General features: G+C 33.9%; 3 protein-coding genes and 1 pseudogene across 5 annotated transcripts; 1 reads left to right on the top strand and 3 right to left on the bottom strand.

Annotated features, from left to right (window-relative positions):
- Nucleotides 1–1,179: 1,179 nt before the first annotated feature.
- Nucleotides 1,180–2,574, bottom strand: LOC131617488 (UPF0235 protein At5g63440-like; annotated as a pseudogene).
- A 766-nt stretch (nucleotides 2,575–3,340) lies between these two features.
- Nucleotides 3,341–4,056, bottom strand: LOC131617489 (uncharacterized). Its single transcript, XM_058888769.1, has 2 exons — nucleotides 3,963–4,056; nucleotides 3,341–3,881 (listed from the first exon to the last, which is right to left on the bottom strand). The coding sequence occupies exons 1-2, from the start codon at nucleotides 4,015–4,017 to the stop codon at nucleotides 3,505–3,507; spliced, it is 432 nt and encodes a 143-aa protein (XP_058744752.1). The 5' UTR covers nucleotides 4,018–4,056; the 3' UTR covers nucleotides 3,341–3,504.
- Nucleotides 4,057–5,751: 1,695 nt separating this feature from the next.
- On the bottom strand, nucleotides 5,752–7,266 carry LOC131619370 (uncharacterized). Its single transcript, XM_058890473.1, has 4 exons — nucleotides 7,194–7,266; nucleotides 6,929–6,990; nucleotides 6,257–6,406; nucleotides 5,752–5,946 (listed from the first exon to the last, which is right to left on the bottom strand). The coding sequence occupies exons 1-4, from the start codon at nucleotides 7,264–7,266 to the stop codon at nucleotides 5,752–5,754; spliced, it is 480 nt and encodes a 159-aa protein (XP_058746456.1).
- Nucleotides 7,267–14,984: 7,718 nt separating this feature from the next.
- On the top strand, nucleotides 14,985–16,844 carry LOC131620864 (uncharacterized). Of its 3 annotated transcripts, XR_009289317.1 has the most exons (4): nucleotides 14,986–15,529; nucleotides 15,656–16,060; nucleotides 16,323–16,376; nucleotides 16,455–16,844. XR_009289317.1 is itself a non-coding variant. In XM_058892040.1 (3 exons), exons 1-3 carry the CDS (start codon nucleotides 15,207–15,209, stop codon nucleotides 16,543–16,545), a joined length of 468 nt encoding a protein of 155 aa, XP_058748023.1. In that variant the 5' UTR covers nucleotides 14,988–15,206; the 3' UTR covers nucleotides 16,546–16,844. The 3 variants fall into 3 exon arrangements, 1 of the variants encoding a protein (XP_058748023.1); XR_009289318.1 differs by lacking the exon at nucleotides 16,323–16,376 and having other exon boundaries at nucleotides 14,985–15,529; XM_058892040.1 differs by lacking the exon at nucleotides 15,656–16,060 and having other exon boundaries at nucleotides 14,988–15,529.
- The last annotated feature ends 8,998 nt before the right edge of the window (nucleotides 16,845–25,842 follow it).

Raw genomic sequence — 25,842 nt, forward strand, 5'->3', positions numbered from 1 at the left:
ACTGAAGACCTTGGTCTCACCATCCTTTACTCTGACCTGAATGTATGGTTTTCCATCCTTGTTGACAATCTTGTAAGGAACAAGCTTCATGTCTCTCTAAACTTCCTTATTATTAAATCTACAAGCAAAAAAAACACAGATGATAATTCTACTCTCCTAATTTGAAACAAGTACCTTAAGGCCTTCAACAAGACAATGATGAATGTAAATAGAATTGTATTAGCTGAGAGTGTAATTTGAAACTGCACCTTTTACACTAGTTTGATACTCTTTCTGTGATGTGCCAAATTGTACATGGCTGGACCCTGGTTCATTCGAGGTCACCCATGAGACGATTACTGCTCTTCTTTCATAATCACCTTGTGTGATATGCACCTAACAAATAGATCAATCAAAATTCAAAACATATCCTGGATATCATATAAAGGAATAATAAATAATAAATTGATTGATATTTTTGTAAGACATACTTGTTGAGCTACTGATCCCTTTCTTTGCACACCCATCTCTGATAGAGCTGAAGAACACAAAAGAAGCAAGAACACAATGAAGCATAGTTGTATATCCGTGAACAAGCATCGCCAATTAATACTCAAGTATGCAGTAAACATTGCTTATTAATACTCAAGTATGAATCATTCACTCCATCACCGGTTATTCTGCAAATGCGTTTCCTAGCTTGCAAGTGTTTCACAATCTCATACTTATGCTTTGGCCAAATACTTAAAACATTTAATATAAGCAAACAGCCACATGATACATGATTACTACATTAAAGTGCAATCACAATATAGAAGCTTACCAGGAAATACTCTAGCAAATCCATTAAAATTTATACTTCAAAGGAAAACCAAGACAAAGATCCTACATACATTCACAAAAGGCCCACACATACATTCACTCAAAATCAGAACATCCCAATTCAAACACATTCAGCCATATACAACACAAGACAGTATGTCAATACAGAAAAAGAGTGGAAATCTGACTGTTTGAATTCAATCCCCATGAAAAACCAAATGCCCAGAGATATAACTACTTCATATGAGTTCATTACCAAGTCACCAGTCGAAATAAGCACACATCTAAGACAAAATTGAATTCATTTGAGCAGTTCAAATCGAAGACAAGCATGTTAATTCAGTGTTACAGCATCAATACACTAATGGATGTCTCTTGCTAAAATTAAATAAATACAACTGAAGTTCAAAACCCAAACTTGTTTTTGTTGAAAAAAGAGATACAACACCTAGTATGAAATGTGCACAGAAACAACATCAAGGTTGTACAGCTTCCAAAAGTTTCTCATAAACTTGCCTAGCAGTCAAATCCTCCACCTTAAATGATTGTCAAATGGTCAAAATTAATCAAATGACTTGTCTATTAGAAATCAATTGTGTCTGAGGATCAGTATAACATATATGTTTCTTTGAGAAAGAAAATGCTCAAATGCAAGATATACTTTACTTGAAGGTGATATAATTGATAGTAATTTAACTCACCACAAGAAGCTTTGACTTATTATTCCATCCTCTCTGAAGAGTCATTTGACTCAATCTTAAACCCAAAACCTATATAAACAAAAATTTAGTCATATGTTGTCAATGGTAACTAACTAATAAATGCCATTCTAAGGAAAGAGAGAGTTCAAGAATGATCATGTGTAAGAAATCTTGTTGTCATTAAGAAAGAGGGTAGAGATATATACTTTTCCCATAAACTCCAAAAGTTCATTGTTAGCTTCTCCACATGCAGCAGGAGCAGCAACAGAGACTCAGACATCATCGACATTTACTCCTAACACAGAAAAGTTGATTATAAATATCCATAATGGTTTTAGTAAGAAAGCAATGAACCATTAGCACTTCAAATAGATGTATCCAATGATGTGAAGTTGTTAGAGACTTTGAAACAAAAACATTCTTGTAACTAACATGAGATGTTTACCAATTACAAAAACAAGCAACAAAACATATTTGCATTAAAGTTGTTAGTTAGTTATACTTGTGATAGTGGAGCGGGGAGCACGATCCTCAACTTCAATAGCAAGTTGAACAAGTCCACCTTCAAGATTCGAAATACAAGGCGGAACAAGTGCATCCTGGGGGTTGGTTTCAGCAGCAACAGTACTGAGTGCTTTGTCAAGTACATAAATAAAAGTGGAAGAATCCAAATCCTGTTGAGAACGATAGCAAACAAAGAGACCACAGCCAATACAATTCATACAGAATTGTTTCTCGACTTTGCCTTCCCCTTGCTTTAACCAGCTTCGTGAATAGTGAATCTAGCAAGATGTTTGGTCTTGTCTAATACGTATGCTCTGTCAGTGTTTCTTCTAGGCATTTTCTGCAATTGTGTGTCTTTTCAGTTTCTAGGTTAGTTTTTTTTTTTTGCAATCAAACAAATTGGATATTATAAGAGAGATTGGATTGAAGAAGAAAAAGAAAGGAACAAACCAGTGATGAGGACATGGGAAGCGCAATGTTTGCAGTAATAAACAAAGAGATCGGAGTTAGGGCCTTCAGGAGCCGCATCCTCGCTTGAGTATGTATGCGTCGTCCTCTTCGGCATTCTCTCTTCTCTTGTGCGGCGACCTCGGGTTCAACATCTTCCTGCAAAATTAACGGAATAAATCATCTAACAATGGAGTGAATGATTCGACAATGCAAATTCAAAGAGAGAGAAAAGTTTTCACCATGGCTGCAACAGTTTCTGAGGTATCATAGTTAGGGTTCTTCCAGCAGCGGCTATGTGGATAACAGAGTTCTTCTTCTTCCGACTTGAAGGAAGTGGATTTAGAGAAAAGAAAGATTCGAAATCGTGAGAGAGAGAACCGGTTTAAGGAAGGAGAGAGTTTAAATTTTCTTTTGGTCGTGAACAAGATGAAGAGAGAAAGTCAGAATGAGATGATGGAGACGGCGATTGAGGCTTGAGAGGGGGGAGAGGAAAAATTAGGGTTAAATGAGAACTTGTATTTATATTTTTAATACTTTTTTAATTAAAAAATATTATTAAAAAAATTTATTAAGAAGAGGGAAACGAAAAGAAAAGAGGGAAAAAATGGCGGGGACTAATTTTTTGGATTTGGGTCATAGTTTTTAGTCAAAATTATAAGGCCGCAGTTTTCCTTTGTGGCTTAAAATATCCGCAGTTGTATAACTGTGCCAATTGAAGTAAAGGCCACAGTTTCATACTCCGGATCCAATATTTTATAACATAATTCTACGCTTTTAAAACCATGGCCAAATCATATATGTGGCCACAGTTTCTGAGCTGTGGAAAATTTTAGCGTGCCCAAATTTCTAGTAGTGACATAGACTAATACCCAAGAGGAACACTTAATGCGGCCGTAGTTTCTAAAGCATGTTCCTCTTGTTGACTGATACTCGCCAAAACAGCTTTAAAATGATGGTTAATATCTTCCATATGTTGATTGAAAAAATGTAATTTCAAACGCATCTCTTCGACTTCCTTGATAACCTGTTTCTTAGAATCCAATAGTTTTTACATCGTATCTCGAGAGAATTGTAAATCAGGAAACAAAACGCGTTTTTCAATACCATTTAACCAATCCTTGTTAAAAGAAAATTTGCGTGCATCTTGTATTAACCCAACAAATTCAGAGTGACTTGAACCTAAAACATCCAACACAGTATGTGTTTGGAGGAATTTCAATAACTCTGCAAGGCAGTTGTAGGCATAACCCTTGTATCTATTAGTCAGTAAAACATCCTTTAAAAGAACAGAAGGATGCTTTACAAGAAAATCAGTCAATAGAGACAAGGTTTCATAATTCAAATGTTTTTCGGACAGTAGTTGCTCAAGCTGCTTTCGGACAAGCAAAGAAGAACCTAAACCTTCTACTATTTGAGAAGTGTCCCCTGAAAGTATAGCAAATAATTTTTAAGCTTCTTCAGAAACAAGAAAGTTAGTTAAAAATAATATGAAGAAAAAGCATTCACCTAGATTTTTAATCTGATTTGTTTCCAGTGAGCCTCCAAGATCAACAACTTCCATTGCAAGAGACTCTTTTGTGGAAATTGAAAAGGATTGTATGGTTGTGTGGTCATTACCATATTCCTACACATATATAACAAAATAATTAAATAGTAATCAATTTCTCTAAATTTTTAATATTTGTAGCATCGACCTCATAATATTTATGAAAATAGTTTTTTTTTTTTTGAAATTTTGACACTTGGCCTTATGACCGACTAATCTAAGAGAACCAATCTCACCGCCCACTTTTACTGGTCTCTTTTAAAGACATAGCAAAACGCTGTATGAACTTGTCTAAACACAAATTATTTGCACTTAATGAGATTTAAATCTAAGACCTTCAAAAATAACACACTTAATGAGAATGAATACAAGTAAAATGAGAGGAGATGCTCTTTGTTTAGAATGAATTAAAATTTTGAAATTGTCAAATAAGAATATTATACACTTGATTATGAGATTCATTAGGTTTGAATAGTCTTTCAAACCTAATAGATCTCACTATTTGACTAAAAGTCTCTAAAATTTGATGCAATTCTTCCTTCAACACTAGTTTTCATATCCTTCTTAGATTTAAAAAAATAGTTAAGTTTGAAAAAGAGTCAAAATAATAACATAAGCAGCCTAGGAGATATACCTTTTGTTTAGGTGACTCATTCTTTGTTTCTGAAATGGTGCACAAAGTTGCTGCTGCTATTTTTTCTAACGTTGAACCCTTGGATAGCATGGAAAATTAAATTAGTTGCAAGTATTTTTAAGGAAGCAATTGAGGTAAAATATTATTCTTTTCATATTTTTATTAAAAATATCTCAAAGTTAATGAATCAGATAAAAAATACAGTCTTTAATATAACATTATACTGTAATTTGATTCATGTAGCCGACTCCGGATAAGACTTTTTTTGTTGTTGTATTTCTATTTTGTTTTATATAAACAAATAAGTGGTATTGTATTACATTGTTTCCCTGAGAAGATTTAATTGTTGCATGATATTCTCCAAGTGATTGTTGTTGGGTCGTTGATTGTTCATTTATCAATATTGTTGATGTAGTATGCACGACCACGTCGGACGCAATTGCGATGTGAAGCGAAAATATGCGTCTGACCATCATTCTAAACCACATCAGACAATTTCACTCATGTTTCTTCAAGTGTTTTCATAAAAACTCATAATTTCCAAATCTCAAAAACTTAATTTACTTCCTATATAATAAAAAATCTTAACATCTAGTGTTTTTTAATGTACTATTTCAAACATCTCCCAATTAAAATTCACGCTACACGGGCGCAATGATAATAGCAATTGCAAGCACATACACAAGTGAAAATCATATCTAAAATCTTAATATTTAAATTTGCCTTATTAAATTTATAAATATAAATTTTAGTTTTGAAGAGCATTATTTCTTGCGGATAAAAAATAAAATTAGAAAAAGAAAAGAATTTTAGTGTCAAGCTTGATTCTAAGAAATCCAATTACTTTGGAATTTAAAAAAAAAGTAGGCAGTTGATTAACAGTATACATGACAATAGCACTAATAAGAAGAGCGTGTTTATAAACTCGCATGTGAATATGAACTTATTGATTTTTTAACACTTATCTCGATACCCTGTTTAAATTAGTAGTATATTTAGGATTGTTGTAGAATTTGAATTTTATGTTGACAAATCATAAAAATTAATATAAGCAAAAAAGGGAAATGCCTTTTGTTTAGGAGCAACTAATTGTATAGGTAACACATTCTTTGTTCCTACAGCTTTTTCAGACATTGAATCCTCCAACTAATTGCATACCATACAAATGTAATTATATTTGCAGCATATTCATAAAAAGCACTTGAAAAATTATGAATTACTTTTTTTACCGGTGAAGATGTGACAGTAGCAGTAGCATCAGTTTCTTCAAGTGGACTTTGTTGATCCATTGTTTGTTCATTCATTGGTGTCTGAGTAATAAGAATAGAAGCATCACTAATTTTGAACTCTTGATTAGTTCCATTTGAAATCTTGGCACCTGGCCTTACGACCAACTAATTCAAGTGGACTAATCTCACCCTCCACTCGTAGTGGTCCCATTGAAAAACAAAGCAAAGGTCTATATGAATTTGTCTCAACACAAGAATTGTTTACCTAGTGAAATTCAAACCTGAGACCTTGAGAATAACACAGTCTCGGGACTCAAGTCGTCACCACTAGGCCAACCCCTGAGGGATTAAAAATTTTAAACCTTGGTGCCTACCAAATTCAACAACTCACCTGTGATGTCCTATTATGCTCAGAAGTAACTATTGGACCTGATGATGTTATGGCCTTGGAATTGGTTGATGTAGTTCCTTTTTCAACACTTATCTCGATACCATGCTTAAAATCAAAAGGATCTCCTAAGTTTGAAGTATAATTCAATCCCTGAATTAATCGAAAGAGTAAGAAAGAATGAATACAAGCAAAATGAAAAGAGATGCTTTTTGTTTAGAATGAATTAAAAGTTTGAAATTATCAAAAGTGAATATGATCAGAAAGAGTCAAAAAGTAATATAAGCAACTTAAGGGATATGCCTTTTGTATAAGTGACTCATTCTTTGTTCCTGAAATGGTGGACAAAGTGGCTGCTGCTATTTTTCGTGATGTTGAACCCTTGGGTAGCAAGGAAATGTAAATTAGTTGCAGGTATTTTTAAGTAAGGGTAGTAAAATATATTTCTTTTCATATTTTTATTAAGAACATGATCTTCAAAAAACATTATAGTATAATTTGATCTATGTTTTGTTCTATTTCTATTTTGTTTTATATCATCCTTGCTATATTTAATAATATATATTTTGGTTTTGAAAAGTACTATTTCAGTGTTAAGCTTGATTCTAAAAGATTCAATTACACGGTTGAAAACTTAGTTATATGCTATAAACTCGCATGTGAATATGAACTTACTGATTCTAAACGAGTTGATGATGCAGTTGTTTTAACATTCGTTGATGTAGTTACTTCTTCAACTCAGCAGGGTTTAGTCTCCTACCTTTGTATTTCTCATTTGCTCCTCCACTACTCTTCTCTCCTTCCTTCTTAGACCCACCTACTTCTATAGGGTCTCTGATTCTCAACAGTCCTCCCTTATCCTTCCACGAGCTACCCTTCTTTTGGCACACTTCATTCTTCTACTCAATTAGCAAAGCTCTATCCATGAGGTCAGACAAACCTTGAATCTCATAGAGCTTAAGTTCAGCCTGAATCTCCTCCTTCAGTCCATTCATAAAAATGGAGTCTAACATTATCCTCTCCTCTCTCCTCAAAGGAGCTACCAATCTCTCAAACTTCTCCATATACTCCACAACTGTCCCTCTTTGTTCAAACTCAGCAGTGGACCCATCGGATTTTGAAGCATACCCGGTTGGAACCGTCTCATCACAGCAATTTTAAACTTTTCCCAAGTCCTTAATGGTGCTTGTTCTTCCCACCATTGATACCAGTTCAAAGTTTTCTCTTCCATAGCTAGTACCACCGCGTCTAACTTGTCGCGAACTCGTATTCCATTGAGATGAAAATATCTCTCTACGCGAACCAGCCAACCAAACGCGTCATCTCCCTTAAAGATTGGAATCTCCAACCTTCGTCTACTGCCCAAAAATCTAGACCCATTTCCGCCACCGTGACGATGATTTCTCGGTCGAGAATCACGTGACACAGTGCTTCTACCACTCCCCTCCTCATCGTCATCCTCGTACTCATTCTCATGTCTCGTGTGGTACCTCCGTGGACGTTCTTGCAGCAGTTGGCGTATTTGCTCCATCGTGACTTGAGGTTTCGCTTGTTGTTCCAGAACCAGCTGCCTTATTTGATCTACGGTTCCTTCAAGATTGTTAATTCTTTGCTCCATTGTGTCCACTCTGTTTTCCATGTTTCTCCTTGTACTGACCATTCACTAAATGATGAAACCGAGGCTCTAGATACCAAATTGATAGGATCAATCTAGTATCTAAGTATAGAAAATAGCAAGAATAATACTGTTAGGGCAAGATCTGGTCTTTATTGAAATAACTAGAATTCAAATGGGATCTAGTATTACAAGATTAAAATAGAAAAATAAGAAAAAGGTCTGCAGAAAGATGGAGAATCAAAAGAGGCTCTTAGAGAGGCCTTGACTCTCCCAAGTGGGTATTCCACTACTCAATTTCTGCGTACCTACACTACTAGCTGCAACAATCATTTATTCAGAATCCTAGGATAATTCCCCCACTCACAGGCTGCCAGCTGTGTCAAGCCATGTGCAACAAAACAGCTAAATATCCTATTCTCTCTCTTTCCCTTTTGTCTCTTCCTAACATAAAACTTGCCATATCTACCAATATTTTCTTGTAAGTTTGATGGTTCCAAGGTTAAGATTCTAATTGTCATCTTTTTTATGGGCTTTTTGATAGAGAAATTAAAGTCCCAAATTCATTTTTTGAAAATAATACCAGCCTTCGAGTTTTTAATTTACGCAGTGGTGATCGTTTGAGTGCTATTATATCATTACCTCAATCAATGCAACAATTGAATAATATCCGATCTCTTATATTTTCAAGTTGTAAATTGGGTGACATCTCTGTCTTTGGAAAGCTGCAAAGTCTTGAGGAACTTGATTTGTATCAATGTGAAATTAATGAATTGCCTAATGGAATCGCAGAACTAAAGAAATTTGGATTTTTGAAATTGGAATGGTGTTCAATTGGTGGGAATAATCCATTTGAAGTCATTAAAAGATGCTCATCACTTCAAGAGTTATGCGTAAAAGGTTTTATAGGTTTTAGAGGAGAAATAAGTTTCCCTAATTGCAATGGTTTCATGTAAGTGATGAAGATACAACTTATTCTTCATTGTCAAAGTATGTGTCTATGATGTATTTGAATAAGGTTTTCCTATCTGAAACAACACTTAAACATTGTATGCAAGAAGCAGAGGTTCTTATACTCTCAAGAATTAAGGGGGAATGGAGAAATATCATACCTGATATTGTTCATATGGATCACAGTATGAATAATCTCGTTGAGCTTGACTTACATTCCACTTCACAACTAATGTTCCTTATTTACAATAAAGATCCTCATTCTCAAATATCAAATGTCTTCTCCAAGTTGGTTGTACTACATTTGAAGGATATGGACAATTTGCAAGAATTGTGTTAGGGTTCTCTTTCTGCTGACTCTTTTAAGAGTTTAGAGAGTCTATCTATATATTATTGCAAACAATTGCGAAGCTTATCAGGGATTGCAAACCAATGCAATCTAAAGAGTGTGTCATTGATGAATTGTCCTATGTTGATCTCCTTATTTGAAGTGTCAACTTCTAATAATCTAGTGTTGTTGGAGACATTGGAAGTAATTGATTGCGAGAATCTTGAATACTTAATAAAAGATGAAAGAAATGGGGAAACATTTGAAAGCAACAGTAGCAATCCAATGTTTATGAAATTGAACGTTCTTAAAATTAAGGGCTGTCCAAAATTTGAAATAATATTTCCGCTGATCTCTGCTCATGATCTTCCTGCATTAAAATCTGCCGGGGTGGTAAGATGTGATAAGTTGAAATACATATTTGGTCAATATGTCGAACTTTGGTCCCTAGAAGATATGAAGCTTGGCTGCGTACCCAATTTTATTGACATTTTTCCAGAAGAATGTAATCGTACATTGTCTTTCTCCACTAACAAGTCATCTCCTATTTCTATATCTGCTTCCAGGCCAACTACACACTAAAACACTACCAAATGCAGCTTCTTGTCATGGACTGATAAGTATTGTTGTGGTAAAAAATTGAGGAGTACCACAAGTTCTAAAATGCCATTGATTGATGAGAATCAACTGCACACTAAAGTAATGGTAACTCTTTCACCTACTTCTGATATGTTAGTTATTACACTTTTTTTCATGTATATACAAGACAATTTAATAATATTTTCACACACAAAATGATATTATATGAGAGAAAAAATTATAATTTAAAAATTAACAAAAATAAAAAATAAAAAAAAATATGTTGTATTTTCTGGAATTTTATATAGGGTTAAATGGCTTTCACCCCCTGCAATAGTAGCGAGATTTGATTTTCCCCCCTATTAAAAAAAATTTAAAAAGATTCTGTTTTCAGACACTCCCTGTTCCATGTTTGGCTGACTGAGCTAGGAGAATCTTGCTGAGAAGCTTGGAAAAATTGCAAATTAATAAGTTGCAAAACCTGTGATTCAAATCCAAGTCACTAAGGTGACATTGTTGCAAGCTTACCACCAAACCATGCATGTTTTATTGAAAGTAATTGCAAAGGAGTTCCATATATTATAAGTTGCTTACATTTTGAAAAGTTAATTAAAATAAAAACGTTGAGTAAAAAACTAATTTTATTTAATAATTATATAAATGTAATATTTAAAATTTATATAAACATCTTTTTAATAATTTTCATAAACATTTTTATTCAGTTTTTTTAATTTATATAAACATTTTTTTAATATTTTTATTTAAATGTTTTTTTAATAATTTTTTTACTTAACGTTTTTTTATAATTATATAAATGTAATATTTATAATTTATATAATTTTTTTTTTAATAATTTTCATAAACATTTTTATTCAGTTTTTTTTAATTTATATAAACGTTTTTTTAATAATTTTATTTAAATGTTTTTTTGATAATTTTTTTACATAAGTTTTTTTTATAATTATATAAATATATTATTTAATAATTTATATAAACATTTTTTTAATAATTTTCATAAACATTTTTATTCAGTTTTTTAAATTTATATAAACGTTTTTTTAATAATTTTATTTCAATGTTTTTTTTAATAATTTTTTTAATTAACGTTTTTTTTATAATTATATAAATGTATTATTTAATAATTTATATAAATTTTTTTTAATAATTTTCATAAACATTTTTATTCAGTTTTTTTAATTTATATAAACGTTTTTTTAATAATTTTATTTAAAATGTTTTTTTTAATAATTTTTTTAATTAACTTTTTTTATAGTAATTTTATTTAGTTTTTTAATTAACTTTTTAAATATTTGTTAGGAATTTGCTCAGTTTTTTTAATCATTGCATTATCTATATATAATTATTGCTCAATATTGTAAATCATTGCATTATCTAAATAAAATTATTAATAATAACATTTATATAAATTAAAAAACTATAATAATATAAAAAACGTTAAAATATTTAAAATACATATATATATAATTATACAATTATAAAATATTTAAAAATAGATTTAAAATACATTTATATAATTATAAAAAAAACGTTAATTAAAATACATTTAAATATTTTCTAAAAAAACATTAATTAAAATACATTTAAATATTTTATAAAAAAACGTTAATTAAAATACATTTAAATATTTTATAAAAAACGTTAATTAAAATACATTTAAATATTTTATAAAAAAATGTTAATTAAAATAAATTTAAATAATTTATAATTATATAATTATTAAATAATACATTTATACAGCTATTAAAATATTATTACTGTTTTAATTTATATATTATTGAAAAATAATTGAATATTAATATATAGAACTCCTATGCAGTTATAAAAACTAAAGACATGCATGATTTGGTGGTAAGCTTGCAGTAATGGATCCTTAGTAACTTGGGTTCAAATCCTAGGTTTTGCAACTTATTAATTTTCAATTTTTCCAATGATTTTAATTTTTTAATATATGCATGTTTTGGAATATTTCGGAAATGCATCTTCGAAAACAATTTTTTTTTTGTGTTTTCGGAAGTACACTTCCGAAATCAATTTTTTTCGGAAAAAAAAAGTGATTTCGGAGATGCATTTCCAAAATATAAGGACATTTTAGTATTTTTGTCGCGGGTGTCCAAGAAGGTTAAGGGTCCATAAAGAAATTCTCTTTTCTTATGTTAAAGAACTGAGAGTGAAACATGGGCCTGGGGGTATGAAATCAAGAGAATTTCGTTATCCACCTCCCTATCTTCTTGGTGACCCCTGGTGAAAACCCCAAAATGCCCCTTGTTTCGGAAATGCATTTTCGAAGTACAAAAAAATGCTATTTTCGGAGATGCATCTCCAAAAACACGTTTTTTTTTCGAAATTTTTCTTATTTCGGAAATGCATTTTCGAAAACAGCATTTCGAAAGTGCATTTCCGAAATACTGCGCGTTTTGCAGATTAAACAAAACGACCCCTCCCCCTAATTCATTTACCCTAAATCAATTGCAAACTCAGCCCCATAGAGATTTTCTGCAAACCAACTTCCAAGACTGCATCAAAGGCTTCATCTACTTGTTCTACTACATTCAAAAGCATCTCAATCACCTTCAATTTGTAAGTTTCTAAAACTTTAGATCTATAATTGAAATGAATGTTAGGGTTGTTAGAAATTAGAAAAATGATATAGGGGTAGGTTATTGGTAGTCTTTAGGGTTGTTTAGAAGCATAAAAACTATTTGAACTACTGATTTTGGGGTCTGCCATGAAACCTGCAGAAATGGTGTTCACAAGGGTGTTTCGGAAGTTCATTTCCGAAAACACCTCCCTCACCAGTTTCGGAAATGAACTTCCGAAATGTGTCCAGAATTGTTTTCTGTATTTTTTGCATTGTTTCGCATTCTTATGGATTACAATTGTTTCAGGAATATGGCAGGAAACCCAACACGTATCAGACAGGGGAAAGAGACACAGACAGCGTCGGCTAGACGACGCAGCTTGCATCGACGCGGGAACGGGGTGGAGTACGAGCCCCCGTACAGACAAGTGAGCCTGGTTCCTCGTCTGGATCGAGGAGTCGGCTGGCTCAGGTATCTTCTTCCCGTCAAGAGGAGGTACGGGAGGAGGAGGTGAGATACCAGGAGGCGGAGGAGGAGGTATCGGATGTTGACCCTCCGCACGGGGAGGAGGAGGAGGAGGAGGAGGAGGAGAAGGAGGAGGAGGGCTACCCGAGAGGGCCCAGTGACACGTCCGTGCTGATTTCCTACCACGAGCACGTCGCTCGACGTGTTTGGGAGGGAGAGGTATTTTTTATAATTTATCCCACTTTATTATTTTAACCGTTTTTTATTTAACTTTTTATTCCACATTTTCTTAACGGTCTAATTAACAATGTTTTTTGTTTTTGTTTTTGTTGTAACAGGAAAGACTGACTTTAAAAATGGTGAACCACGCGCGGAAGATTTTTAGTCTCTTTAAACCAGAGGCGCGGTGGTTTAATGATGCGGTGACTGCTTCAGGTCTAGGTGGGTTGTACATGATCGGGTATACCACCATCAGCCACGGCATGCAGGGGGTTTTTGTGGAGCGGTGGCATAGGGAGACGTCTTCTTTCCACTTACCGGTTGGGGAGATGACGATCACCTTGCATGACGTGCACTGTCTTCTCCACTTGCCGATTAGGGGGATGCTGCTGGACCATTCTAGGATCCAAAGGGTCGATGCGATCGCCTGGATGACGATCTATCTGAGTATGGACCCAGATATGGCTAATTTTGAGTGTCGGGCGACAAATGGGCATCATATCCGGTTCTCCATATTGAGCGATTATTATGAGGACCACTTGGTGGCGGCGGCCGAATCCGAGGAGGCGGGTAACGGCCTATTTATAGAGTATTACCGTGCCTGCGCTCTCCGGTGCTTGTTCATGTTTTTGGTAGGCATTGCACTCTTTGTGGACAAGAGTGCAAGATACGTCGACGTGAACTACCTCCAGCTGGAGGATCAGGAAGATGACCGGATCCGCCACACTCCTGATGATACGTTTCATTTTAATTGTTTCACATTTATTTATGGTTCGTATTTATTTTTTACATTATCGTGTTTGTGTTTCAGGAATGGATCATCTCCTACTTCTCCCGCATCCACGGCTTCGCCATTGATCCTGCGTACTAAGACGCCATGCTCAGGGCCGCCTGATACGTTCTCCAAATGGGGAACAATGTAGTGTAACCATATCGTGGGTACCTTGACCGCACAGCTCACGATAACATCTGTTGGAGGTCATTCAGTGACTACACTAGTGTTGTCCCCTTTGACCGCGTCGCGTTATATTCTGGTTGGTTGGCATGCGGGACCAACACCATGGTGAGGTATCTCCCTGAGCGGTGCATGCGGCAGTTTGGACATGTGCAGATGATACCGAGGTTACCGTTTGAGGCTGCTTTCGACACAATTACCTGTGTGGAGCTCACTGCCATATTTGCGGACTGGGAGCGTCATGTGGTCCAGGAGGAGTATCTTCGCATACAGGCCACCCATGACTAGCATTGTGTAGAGGAGTACGTCACATGGTTCTATCGGGTGTCATATCCTCTGATGACAGCCGACTCCTGGGCCAGAATACGAGGAGATCCTAGAGAACCAGCAGGCCGATGATGACCATGTCATTGATCTCCTGCCGATCTGCCAGCAGATAGAGATGCTTGGGCGGGACGCGTTGGAGCGAGGTATCATTGACCGGGGAGAGAGGGTTAGGCATACACAGTAGGGATTCCAGATTATTTTTCTTGTATTCGGCTTGTATTTCGCACACTATTACTCGACTTGTATATATTATTCGAATTGTATTTATTATATTAGTATTTTATGTTGATATGTCGTTTATTTTATTCTGCGTTTTCGTTTAATTAAAAATACGGGACTGTTAAGAAAAACATAAAAAAAAACATAATTTCTGCATAATTCGGAAGTGCATTTCCGAAAACCCCCAAAAATGTGAAGAAGGTGTTTTCGAAAATGCATCTCCGAAAACACCCCCATTTGCCATTTTCGAAAATACACTTCCGAAATCTGAAAAAATCTAAAAAAAAATACTTCGAAGATACATCTCCGAAGTAAGGGCTAGTTGGGATTTTCGCTCGGGAATCACCCATAGAGGAGTCAATAAAAAAATTCTCTAAAATCAATCCGTATGGCCCATTTCAGTTTATTGTTTTTTTGTATGCCAACTATATCAAAAAAGAAGGAGGATGAGCCATCATGGTAAGGGAGGTAGCGCTACAGCCTTAGTGTGAGGCCCTAGGGATTGATCCAAGTAGATTTCTACATCAATTTCCCCTAGTTTGATATCAGATTGTAATTAATCTCCACTAACCAAGGTTTTAGTGTATTAATCCAATTTTAATTAACTCTGAAAACTAAATTAAATTAAATTATGAAAGGGGAACTTGGGTTAGATACATTGAGATAACGTGAAGCTCATCTTCTTCCCTAGTCTCATGACTGAACTCAGCGACGGCACGGCGAATCTGTCTTCTCCGTCCGGCCTTTGTTCCGTTTGTCGCCGTAAACAACCAAACGCAACGCCTTCCTCTCCGTCTCATCTCTCGCCGTCGCTCTCCAACTCACACATCTCTTTCGTCTCCGATCAGTCTCTCTTCGTCTCAGATTCTCTCTCTATCGCCTCTTCCCTCCCGCAATCTCTCCGTTGCAGTTTGATTCGCTTCGCTCATCTCTCATCTTCATGTTCAACGAGGAAAGCTTGGTGCTCCTTCAGATGCGAAAATGGAGAAATCCAGATCTTATCATTCCAAATCTTCAGGTATGAACATTCTGCGATCTTCTTATCTCCATCCTGTTTTCTTTTCAGATTTGTTGTGGTGATTTTACTGATTAAGAAATGATGATGATGTCGGTCGACGGTTGATGCGTTCTTATTGCGATGAAGAGATACTGAAGCGATGAAGCTTCAAACGTGTTGAAGTTTGTTGCTCTGAGATTGGTGTTCTCGCTGCCTGATAATTCAGCGTGGTAGATTTGAAGATTGATTGAAGGTTTCTTCTGGTGAATCGTGAAGAGTGGATATTGGTGATTATCGGAGAAGGATTGAAGTTATGGTGGTTATGGAGAGGATTGAAGATGAAGGTTGTTGAAGAGAGGAAGACAAAGAGAGAGTTCTCATATAAGACTTCTTTCAATTGAAGAATGAAGAGAGAGAGTTCTTTTTGGTGATTTGAGAGTGAAGGTTGAAGAAAAATCAAAGGAGAGGGAGAAGATGAATTGCAGAGAATATGGAGAGAATTGAGGGAGAAGAATATGGAGGAATTGAAGTTGTTACGGTTCTGTTATCAAGGTGAGCTTTCTCTTACTGATTCTCTTTCCAATTCTGTTATGTGATTCCCCCTTTCCAATTTCTGTTATGTCCATTTGATATATTGAGCTATGCTGAACGGGTTTTTTCTTCTGTTATCATTCGGTTCGGTTTTACGTGGATTGTTTTTGGAAGGGAAATGGTTCTTTAGAGGCTGCAATTGTTTTTGGAAGGGAATTGGTTCTTTAGAGGCTGCAATTGTTTTTGTTAAATTGTGAATGTAACTTGGCTTATTTGAATGCAGCCTAGTTTATTTGGAGCGTAGAGCAGCGGTTCTGTTTGCTGCTGAACTGGTTTGGTAAGGCCTTGGACTGGTTTGTTTTTGTTGAGCCGAAATTCATAGGAATTCTGAACCGGTTCTCATTATTTTATGCAGGGTTGGTTCGGATCAACATAAAGGGATGCTGTGCAGTCGAGTTTTGGCTTATGGTTTATGCAGATTAGTTTTTTTTGCCTTGAATCCGTAGCGGGATCCGTTTTTAGTTCAGAATTGTTGCAAGCATAGATTCAGTGTGGATGGAATGGAGTTTGAGATATCAGAATCTTTGAAGTATGAAGAAGAATAGTGTTATAGTTGACTTTTGTCAAAGCTTACAATTTCTTAATTTTCATGTATTTATAATATTTTGCCTCCTTTTTGTAAGTCTGAATGATAATGGACGATATACATCTTGGGACTTGTGTGGCGCCACATGTGAATGAAAATCTTCCATTTTGAGCAAGCTTAAACTGTTTCTTGATAAATCACTCAAGAGCTTGGATCCAATCAATTTGTCTTAAACATCAATTTGAATTTAAGAAATCACTTAATCCTTCATATCTCAATCATCCTGCACTCTTAGTGAAGCCTTAACTTCAATCACTAACTCAAGTTGTCCCATATCACAATCCACAAGCAAATGAAAGGGTAAACATGTCTTGACTTACATTCATACTTCAATCCAAAGCAATAGCGATACCTTGAGAAATCTTTGAAGGAGATAAGACTTGGAGCATAGAAGAAATCCTAATCTTCTGATAAACATAAAGACATAGATCATAACCCTTTGAACTTGATGAATCTTTAGGGCAAGTGGCCTCATAGCTTGACGATAGAGAAGAACCATGAATTAAGACCCTAGCTTTTAATCATAAGTGGTGAAGTGACAACTCAAATCAACCTTGAAAGAAGATGAGCCTTAGAGAAACTCCCATTCTTCACGATCCTTGATCCCGATGCTAATTATTGATTAATGATGCATGATTTATGTTAATGCCCTAATGGAAAGATGCACATGAATGCAACGCTTAAGTTCGTTAGAATAAAATTAGGAGGGCAACGCTTAAGTCAGTTATAATAAAATTAGGAGCAAATTTTATGGTGCAATAGAAGCCACTATTTTTTTGGAGGAGTTTCTTCAATATGGTTTCCATGTGGCCCTTTCTTGGAAATTTCTTGTATAAATCATATCACATTACTCTCCTTTTAGGGTTTAGTTCACATTTCTTCTCTTGTGAGTCCCACACATTTTGGGTGCTCTAAGCATAAATATAAATATATGATTAATTATTCTCCTAATATAATGAATTACCTTACCACAGACGATAGAGGTTTAGTTTGCATTAGTTTCTTGTTCATTCACAAAGAACTCAAACTATATTGAGCGGTTAATGGGGTAAGACAGAATCCCATTAAAATACTCCCAATATCTAACATCTAGATTAGATTTAACTTCAAGATGCTTGTCCTTATCACACTATTGGAATGCCCTTTAGAATTAATATTACATGTTGTAATGATTTTCCAAAATGAACCTTCTTCATAACTTTCATATAAAGGCACTTGAATACTTTTTGGTGACACATTTCTTGTTTTCCTTCTTGAAGAAGTCATAGTATGGGTTAGAAAATAGATTTAAAAAAATCAGTTTGAGGTGACACATTCAGCCGTACAAATGTATTTTGAAAATTTGTAACTTTTGACTCGGATGTCTGTTTAACGCGTCGTTTGAACCTACGGGAAGCTAAAAATATTTTTCATCATATAAAAACACTTTTGAAACTAGTGGATGAATATTTTCAGGAACTGAAACTTTTATGTGCAAGACTTTCTGTGTTATGCTGAGATGTGTGTATACTTTTATGTATGGTGATGTTGTGTGTTGTTGTTGAATTGTATGTTGCATGCATGAACAACAAGTGGCCTATATTGGCGTGTCACGTTGATGGATGTAGATATCAGTATGTTGTGTTTGTCACATGGTTGTCGCGCATGCATTTCATGTTGTGGACTTTAGTCATGTTGTTGGCTCTGATCCTAAATGGCGTGGATCGGGAGCGATGTGAACTAAATTGTTCCCGAATATTGGCTCTGATCCTAGATAGCGTGGATCGGGAGAATTGTGAATCAAATTGTGCACGATTGGTGGTTGCGGTCCTAGACAGCGGGATTCAAGAGCGATATTGGTATCACATGCATTGAGTCGGTGAGTCTGTCTCATTGCATTATTATTGACATTGATAAATAAGTGGTCTGATTGTTGTGTGAATCCTATGATAATTGTTTTGGATGGTGTGGATGTGTGAGAAGTGGAATGTATGAATATCCATGATTATATTACTATATGTTTATTATTATACATTCATTTATATTGTTGTGATATCTCACCCTTCTGTTGACTTCCTTCACACACAAAGAACACTTTGTTGAATATATAATAATTGGTGTTATTGTGAAATATTTTGTTTTAATTTGTTCAGGTGTAAAATATTATAGTTATCTAATTATCATAATAATTGGATAATTGATATATTTGTTATATGTGATGAATGAGTTGATGTGATAAATTGGTCATAATGATGTTCTAGTGACAATATTCAGATTCTGATTAACTTTGTGTAAAAGCATGGTATGCTAGATTATGGATTGATGTAGTTATATGTAAATGTATATACTAAGTGGTGTGATGGTATATGTGATGAAAACGATGCCAAGAACAGAATATAATAGGGAACACAATGAGAAGGCAAGAGAAGAACAAGGAATTGGTTATAACTTCTATTCTTTAATTTCTCTCTATTCAAGATTACAAGTGTTACAAGAATAACAAATAACTCTCTCACCCTAAATTAGGATTTTCCGTATGCAATTATGAGAGACTAGTATGCTATTTATAATAAATTAACCTAACATACTGTTTACGGTGATTTCCGGTAAACAACCGCTAGTCTTCCAAACTATAATAAATATGATTTGGTTACTCGCAGGATCGACTAGATTGATCCTAGGACACATAGTCAAGAAGATTGTTATCAATGTTTATTCGAACCATATTCATGATTTGTCTTCTTCAATAAGCGTTGTTCGATTAAAGAACGAATAGTCTTGATAATCACTTTGTTATATATAAATGTGACTTCAACGAAAAGATAAGTAATACAACATATGAAATTAAAAGGGCTGTTAAAACGTAAAGAATCTTAAACTGCAGAAATGTTAAAGACTTTGAAAGTAAATAACATGAAAGTAATTCGAAAGTAAAAGGCATTAAAGTAAAGATACAGAAATGTAAATGGCAAGAAGTAAACGAAATGCAGTAATTCTGGAAGATAAAAGATAATACACATGTATTAAAGTGGTGGTGTCATACGTACATTTTCTCAGCGAACTCTTTCTCTTAACGCTTGATACTTGAGTAAATATGTGAGTGATTTGTACAAAATGAGCACACAGAATCCTAATATTAAGACTCCTATTTATACTAGTTTCAACCTTAACGGTCCTACACTAATCTGCTGCCACGTTTCTCATAAGAACTTCTAGCGATGCCATCTGTTATTGGACAGTTACGAAACCGTCTTCGAATTTCAAATCTTCCCGCCTGAGTTCGTCTTCGACGCGTGGCAGTGTATTAAAAACACTACAAAAACACGCTAAGTAGTAAATACTTAAATATTTATAAATTTTGTCTAAGTCCCGAAGACACATATTTTCACTAGCTTTCAGTATTCACTATCTTCATCGAACTTAGAAGTCTTTATTCTCGAAGCATGACCATCACTAGCCATTCTTTCTTCCTTAAGGGATGGCCATCAGTAACCATCTTTCCTTCGATTTTCTTGTTCTTCGAAGGACAAACACTACAAAACGAAATCTTCAGCTAACACATACTAAACTGATGGGCCTTTACACAAATACCTATTACAAGCTAACTTAGGGTTCAAGCTAACTTTAACAATTGGACATGACAAACAGACTCAATTTGAAATACTACCAACCCTGGCATTTCGACACCCACATACTATAACAAACTTCGACTATAATATGTAGGTCTTCAACGCATTCTTTATCGAAACAAGAAGCTACTCTTCAATCCACTAGAGTTCGATCCAATTCTCACAGTATAAATTATATAATTTTGATGAAAATGATATTTGATGTGATAAAATTGAGAAATTATTAATGTTTGATTTGAATAACCGTTATTGGTATGTTATTGTTTGAGAAGTTATTAAGATGTTGTGATTATAATTGAGATGATATATTTGTGATTATTTTCGTCAATGGATTAAGATGAATTGATATATCTAATTGTGATGCATATCTATTGAGGGATGTTTAAATGTATGAAATACATTATGATAATGTATACATGATGAATAGGATATTATGAAATTGAGCTGTAAAAGTATTTGATATTTTCTCATAGATGATGAAATAGAGGTTGTTCTAAACCGTGCTAAATATGATACTCTTAAGGAGTAACCTAGACCAACAAGGGAAGGGATAGATGTTAAGAGTTATGACGTGAGTATTATTTCACCATATTGGTATGGTATGATAAGCCTAAATTGATACTAGAGAAGTAACCGACATATATGATTGGTAAGATGTGGTATTAAATAGAGAGAAGCACCCGAATATGGTGCAGTATCATTAGAGATAAGTGACCATATGATTTATTATCGCTTGAAATAAGTACACCCAAAACTGAATTGTGAGATGTAATACAATATCGTTTGAGATAAGTATTACACGAGTGAAGCATCGCTTAAGAATAACACACCTAAAATTGAATCGTATGATGTAATACAATATCGCTTGAGAGAAGTATTATACAAATGAAATATCAATTGAGATAAGAACATTTTTATATGCGTTATGGGTGTATGCAATATCATAGAGTGAAGCATAACTCTCTGTAGAGTACAATGGTAACAAAGAAAGAGAAGGACTTTAGAGTCTAAGAGAATGCATGTCATACTTTTAATTGTGATTAAAATTTATTTTCATTAAAATTGATGATATTATATATTGATTTCTTTTATTAACGTTGATTTAAATGAAAATATTTATATCTTAAAATTGTGATACAATGTCGCTTGAGAGAAGTATTATACAAATGAAATATCAATTGAGATAAGAACATTTCTATATGCGTTATGGGTGTATGCAATATCATAGAGTGAAGCATAACTCTCTGTAGAGTACAATGGTAACAAAGAAAGAGAAGGACTTTAGAGTCTAAGAGAATGCATGTCATACTTTTAATTGTGATTAAAATTTATTTTCATTAAAATTGATGATATTATATATTGATTTCTTTTATTAACGTTGATTTAAATGAAAATATTTATATCTTAAAATTGTGATACAATGTCGCTTGAGAGAAGTATTATACAAATGAAATATCAATTGAGATAAGAACATTTTTATATGCGTTATGGGTGTATGCAATATCATAGAGTGAAGCATAACTCTCTGTAGAGTACAATGGTAACAAAGAAAGAGAAGGACTTTAGAGTCTAAGAGAATGCATGTCATACTTTTAATTGTGATTAAAATTTATTTTCATTAAAATTGATGATATTATATATTGATTTCTTTTATTAACGTTGATTTAAATGAAAATATTTATATCTTAAAATTGTGATACAATGTCGCTTGAGAGAAGTATTATACAAATGAAATATCAATTGAGATAAGAACATTTTTATATGCGTTATGGGTGTATGCAATATCATAGAGTGAAGCATAACTTTCTGTAGAGTACAATGGTAACAAAGAAAGAGAAGGACTTTAGAGTCTAAGAGAATGCATGTCACACTTTTAATTGTGATTAAAATTTATTTTCATTAAAATTGATGATATTATATATTGATTTCTTTTATTAACGTTGATTTAAGATGAAAATATTTATATCTTAAAATTGTGAATTATGTAGATGTGTGATATTGATGGTCTGTTTTAAATCTGATTTGATATGATATGATGTTTACTTGATAACTTGCGTATTTTTATCAATTATTTTATAATGTTACATGTTTTTTAATCTTACCCTTCTGTGTTTGTGTCTTCTTAGCTTGGCTATGCGTTTATGAAATCGTGGTTAATGAGTCTTGAAGTTCAACTTGGGAGAAGTCGTGCTCCGATAGGTGACATCGAGTTGGGAAAACTATTTTAAAAGTCTTTCTGCTTTCCGCATTAAAAGATCATGAGTATTCGTTATAGAGATGTAGAATTGTTTTGATTTAATAGATTTTTATTAGAATTATTTAAAACGTGTAAGTGGACGAAGTGATGTCCTTTATTTCAAAAAAAAATTAACTCGTAACTTTTATTAGTTTTGAACACTTTAAATATCTACAAATATTAAATAGATTATTTTGGGATTTGGGGTGTTACATTTCCCGCTCTCCTCTTTATAAAGGTCTCTTTACTTTTTGGGATAAGATTCATCATTTATGAGATCTAGTTTCCTTGTATGAGAGTGATTTCCTTCCATCTCAAGAGTATTTCTTTGAGTATTTTCCTTCTTCAGAACAAAGTTTCATTTAGAATTTAGTTTCAATTCCAAGTACCCTTCTTATCTTGAGCTTATTTTAAAATATGTAGTATTTATTTTACCATATAACTCATATAAATGGTCGTCCCATAAGTTTTTCTGGCGATTCTGGGAGTAGTGGTCATTCCTCTTTAGTTAGGGCGAAAACATTTTCTGTTTAAATTCCCATCTCCCAATTAACAATCGTTTAATTCTAGTTATTATAATTGTGTTTGATAATTCTGAGTCAGAAAGATTTTCTAGTTACTCTCTAAATAGAAAAACTTTCTTTAACGAGTCTTCCTACGAAGCTCTTCTTTCTGATGATGACGTGGGACGGTGGGAGGTGATCGCGATGTAAACTATGTACCTACTCCATATGTAATTATATGAGATTCAACCTCCCTTCTTTGATTACCCTAGAGATGGAGGTCGCTGCTTTGAACTTGGAAGAACCCGGAAAATTTATCAAGACTTATCACACTATTTACGGCTGGGATTCGAGTGATGCCGAGATTAAGGATTATTTGTCGCATGGAACTCATTTTGAGGATGACCATTGGCTCACTCGCTTTGAGATCTTTCAAGCTGAAGAGATACTTATGAATGGTATCAAACTAGTAGAATCAGCTGGTGCCAAATATAGAATTATATACCCCTACACAAAATATATATATCATGGAAAAGAAACTATTTGAAGAGAAACCTGAACATAGATCGTCAAAACACCACAACCATTACCCTAAGTGAGGAATAAATCACCCTTCATTTGTTATTAGCTCGAGTAGAGGACTGATTTTGTTAACCACTCATGGAATGTAAAATATTAGTCATAAGTCTCACCAGTATACCATTTTCGATAATGGAAGATGCTTATATCCACCAACTCTTCAATTGTCACAGATTTACCAAAAAGATAAGATCGTTCTGGGATTTCTAAATGACTTACATTAGATAATGTGAAATTAGGGTCATGCCAACTCTAATCATAGACTTATTTCCTTAGGATCTAGGCAACCAATACAATATATAAATATGGTTAGGTATAAATATTTCTCACCAAATCCATCTAAATATTGTATACCATAAACTAGTCACTACCCCAAAGGTAACAAAGAGGTGAGAAAAATATTATATGGATCCTTGAAAGAAATCACGAGATACCATTTGGATCTATTAAGATATTATTGATAAAGATATTTTGCCTCTAAGGGATCTTATCTTGAATATATTTCCAAGAAAATCATGTCATTCTGGAGGGCACCCAACTATTGAAGATAAATATCAAGAGAAAACTAACTTCGTTAAATGTGATATCCTCTTGAAGTCTAGAATAAAGGAGAACACCATAGGTTGATTTTACCAAATAAGTATAATATTTACCACATTGCCACCTCATGTAATCCTAATTATGGGAAAGGGTAATAACTTGAGTAATTGGAAATATATTGTTAAGCAACTTAGGTTCCTAAACTAACAACTCTCTTCTCCACTTAAGGTCTCAAACTTGGACCTCATTTTCTCAATGAACCATAAAACCAATCTTATATTCTCGATGGGAAGAAGTACGGAAAAAGTATAGGGAAAAATTTCTCAAAGGGTTTGACCTTGTCTAAAGGTTATCCCATAAAGAAGTGAGAAGACCATTTTCAACCATCCTATACACACCACCTGTAAACTAGTCGGAAGAAGCGTGTTGACTAGATTTTATGAGAACTATATTTTTCCACTATTTAGAAGAACTTACAAAATCAACATCTCATCCTCTAATAAAGGAGCCGCGATCCTTGTTTCTAGTAGAAAAAATTCCTTTCCAAAGAATAGTGTCATCCTAAAGCAATCTACATTGCCATTTTTCAAGACGGGCCAAAATGTACAAAGCGAAGATCTCAAACACAAAAAATTCACCCCTCTTGAGTTTACAAATGCGAGATCACGTAACCTAATAAATTTTAGAAACACTTTTCTACCCACAAAAATCTCATATGGAGCCTAACAATCCTTTTTCAAACCTTAAATGACATATTTAGAAAAGAAAGATCGATAAAAATAAGGATCAAGTTAAGAACTGGGTTAAGATGATTCACTCTTCCGCCTAAACTGATAAACTTGTAACTCTTGAAAATAAGCCTTCAAGTCATAATATTAATCTGAGGCTCTTGAGTAGATTTAAAGTGAAGGTTAGTGAATAATGACAAGTAAAATGTTCCGGTATAAATAGTAAATATTTAAACTGAATATTATGTAAGTACTTTTGTAATTTTTAAAATTTTATAGGAAATGAGCATTTAAATTTTACATATTTAAATTATGGAGGTATAGGGATTAAAAGTCAAATTTATTACTTTCTGTTTCTACAGGGATAAAGACAACGGTAAAATCGATTCAAACATTCCATGTGCCAGTGGATCTAAATCATGGCTGAAGTCTAAACTGGTCTAAGCCCCATAAGAAGATAACCGTGTAGAACACGGATAAAAAACTATTGATGATAAAGATGCTGTCACCATTAAGACTTCATGACAAGTATGTCATCAAAGAAAATTATATTCTAGAGTCAAGAGAGTAGACATGGATCTTCGATAAGAAGGCACTGAATTTCAGCGCAAAGAAGGATGTAGAATGTTACTATATCACATAACCAATTTTATCTTGCCAGTTGAAAATATGAACGGTCTAGACAAAAACCAAAGACTGAAACATACTAGAAATTTTTTAATAAAAAGGGACTACATCCATCAAACAAGGTACACACTCATAACCTAATAACATTCTATCGTGTTAAGATCAACTAGTGAGTTGGATTCATAGTGTCGTTTGCAATTGTCATCCCCACATCTTCTCTCCCGACGTATATTCAAACTAGGAGTTGTCTATAGTTGTTGAAGGCTAATTATCTAAATAACCAAGACAAATTAGAATATTTTGGTATGAGTAATGAATCACTTTCTAATAAATATT

Source organism: Vicia villosa, linkage group LG7 (assembly GCF_029867415.1).
Source record: "Vicia villosa cultivar HV-30 ecotype Madison, WI linkage group LG7, Vvil1.0, whole genome shotgun sequence".
NCBI classification, from domain to species: Eukaryota; Viridiplantae; Streptophyta; class Magnoliopsida; order Fabales; family Fabaceae; genus Vicia; species Vicia villosa.

Excerpts from the sequence above, each read along its gene's own strand:
- LOC131617489 (XM_058888769.1), bottom strand. The coding sequence starts at position 4,017 with ATGGAAGTTGTTGATCTTGGAGGCTCACTGGAAACAAATCAGATTAAA. Across the intron at positions 3,882-3,962 it reads AAATCAGATTAAAAATCTAG|GGGACACTTCTCAAATAGTA; the intron begins GTGAATGCTTTT and ends CTATACTTTCAG.
- LOC131619370 (XM_058890473.1), bottom strand. The coding sequence starts at position 7,266 with ATGTTAGACTCCATTTTTATGAATGGACTGAAGGAGGAGATTCAGGCT. Across the intron at positions 6,991-7,193 it reads TAAGCTCTATGAGATTCAAG|TTGAAGAAGTAACTACATCA; the intron begins GTTTGTCTGACC and ends AACCCTGCTGAG. Across the intron at positions 6,407-6,928 it reads CATCAACTCGTTTAGAATCA|GGATTGAATTATACTTCAAA; the intron begins GTAAGTTCATAT and ends CGATTAATTCAG.
- LOC131620864 (XM_058892040.1), top strand. The coding sequence starts at position 15,207 with ATGACTGAACTCAGCGACGGCACGGCGAATCTGTCTTCTCCGTCCGGC. Across the intron at positions 15,530-16,322 it reads TTATCATTCCAAATCTTCAG|CCTAGTTTATTTGGAGCGTA; the intron begins GTATGAACATTC and ends ATTTGAATGCAG. Across the intron at positions 16,377-16,454 it reads TTTGCTGCTGAACTGGTTTG|GGTTGGTTCGGATCAACATA; the intron begins GTAAGGCCTTGG and ends TATTTTATGCAG.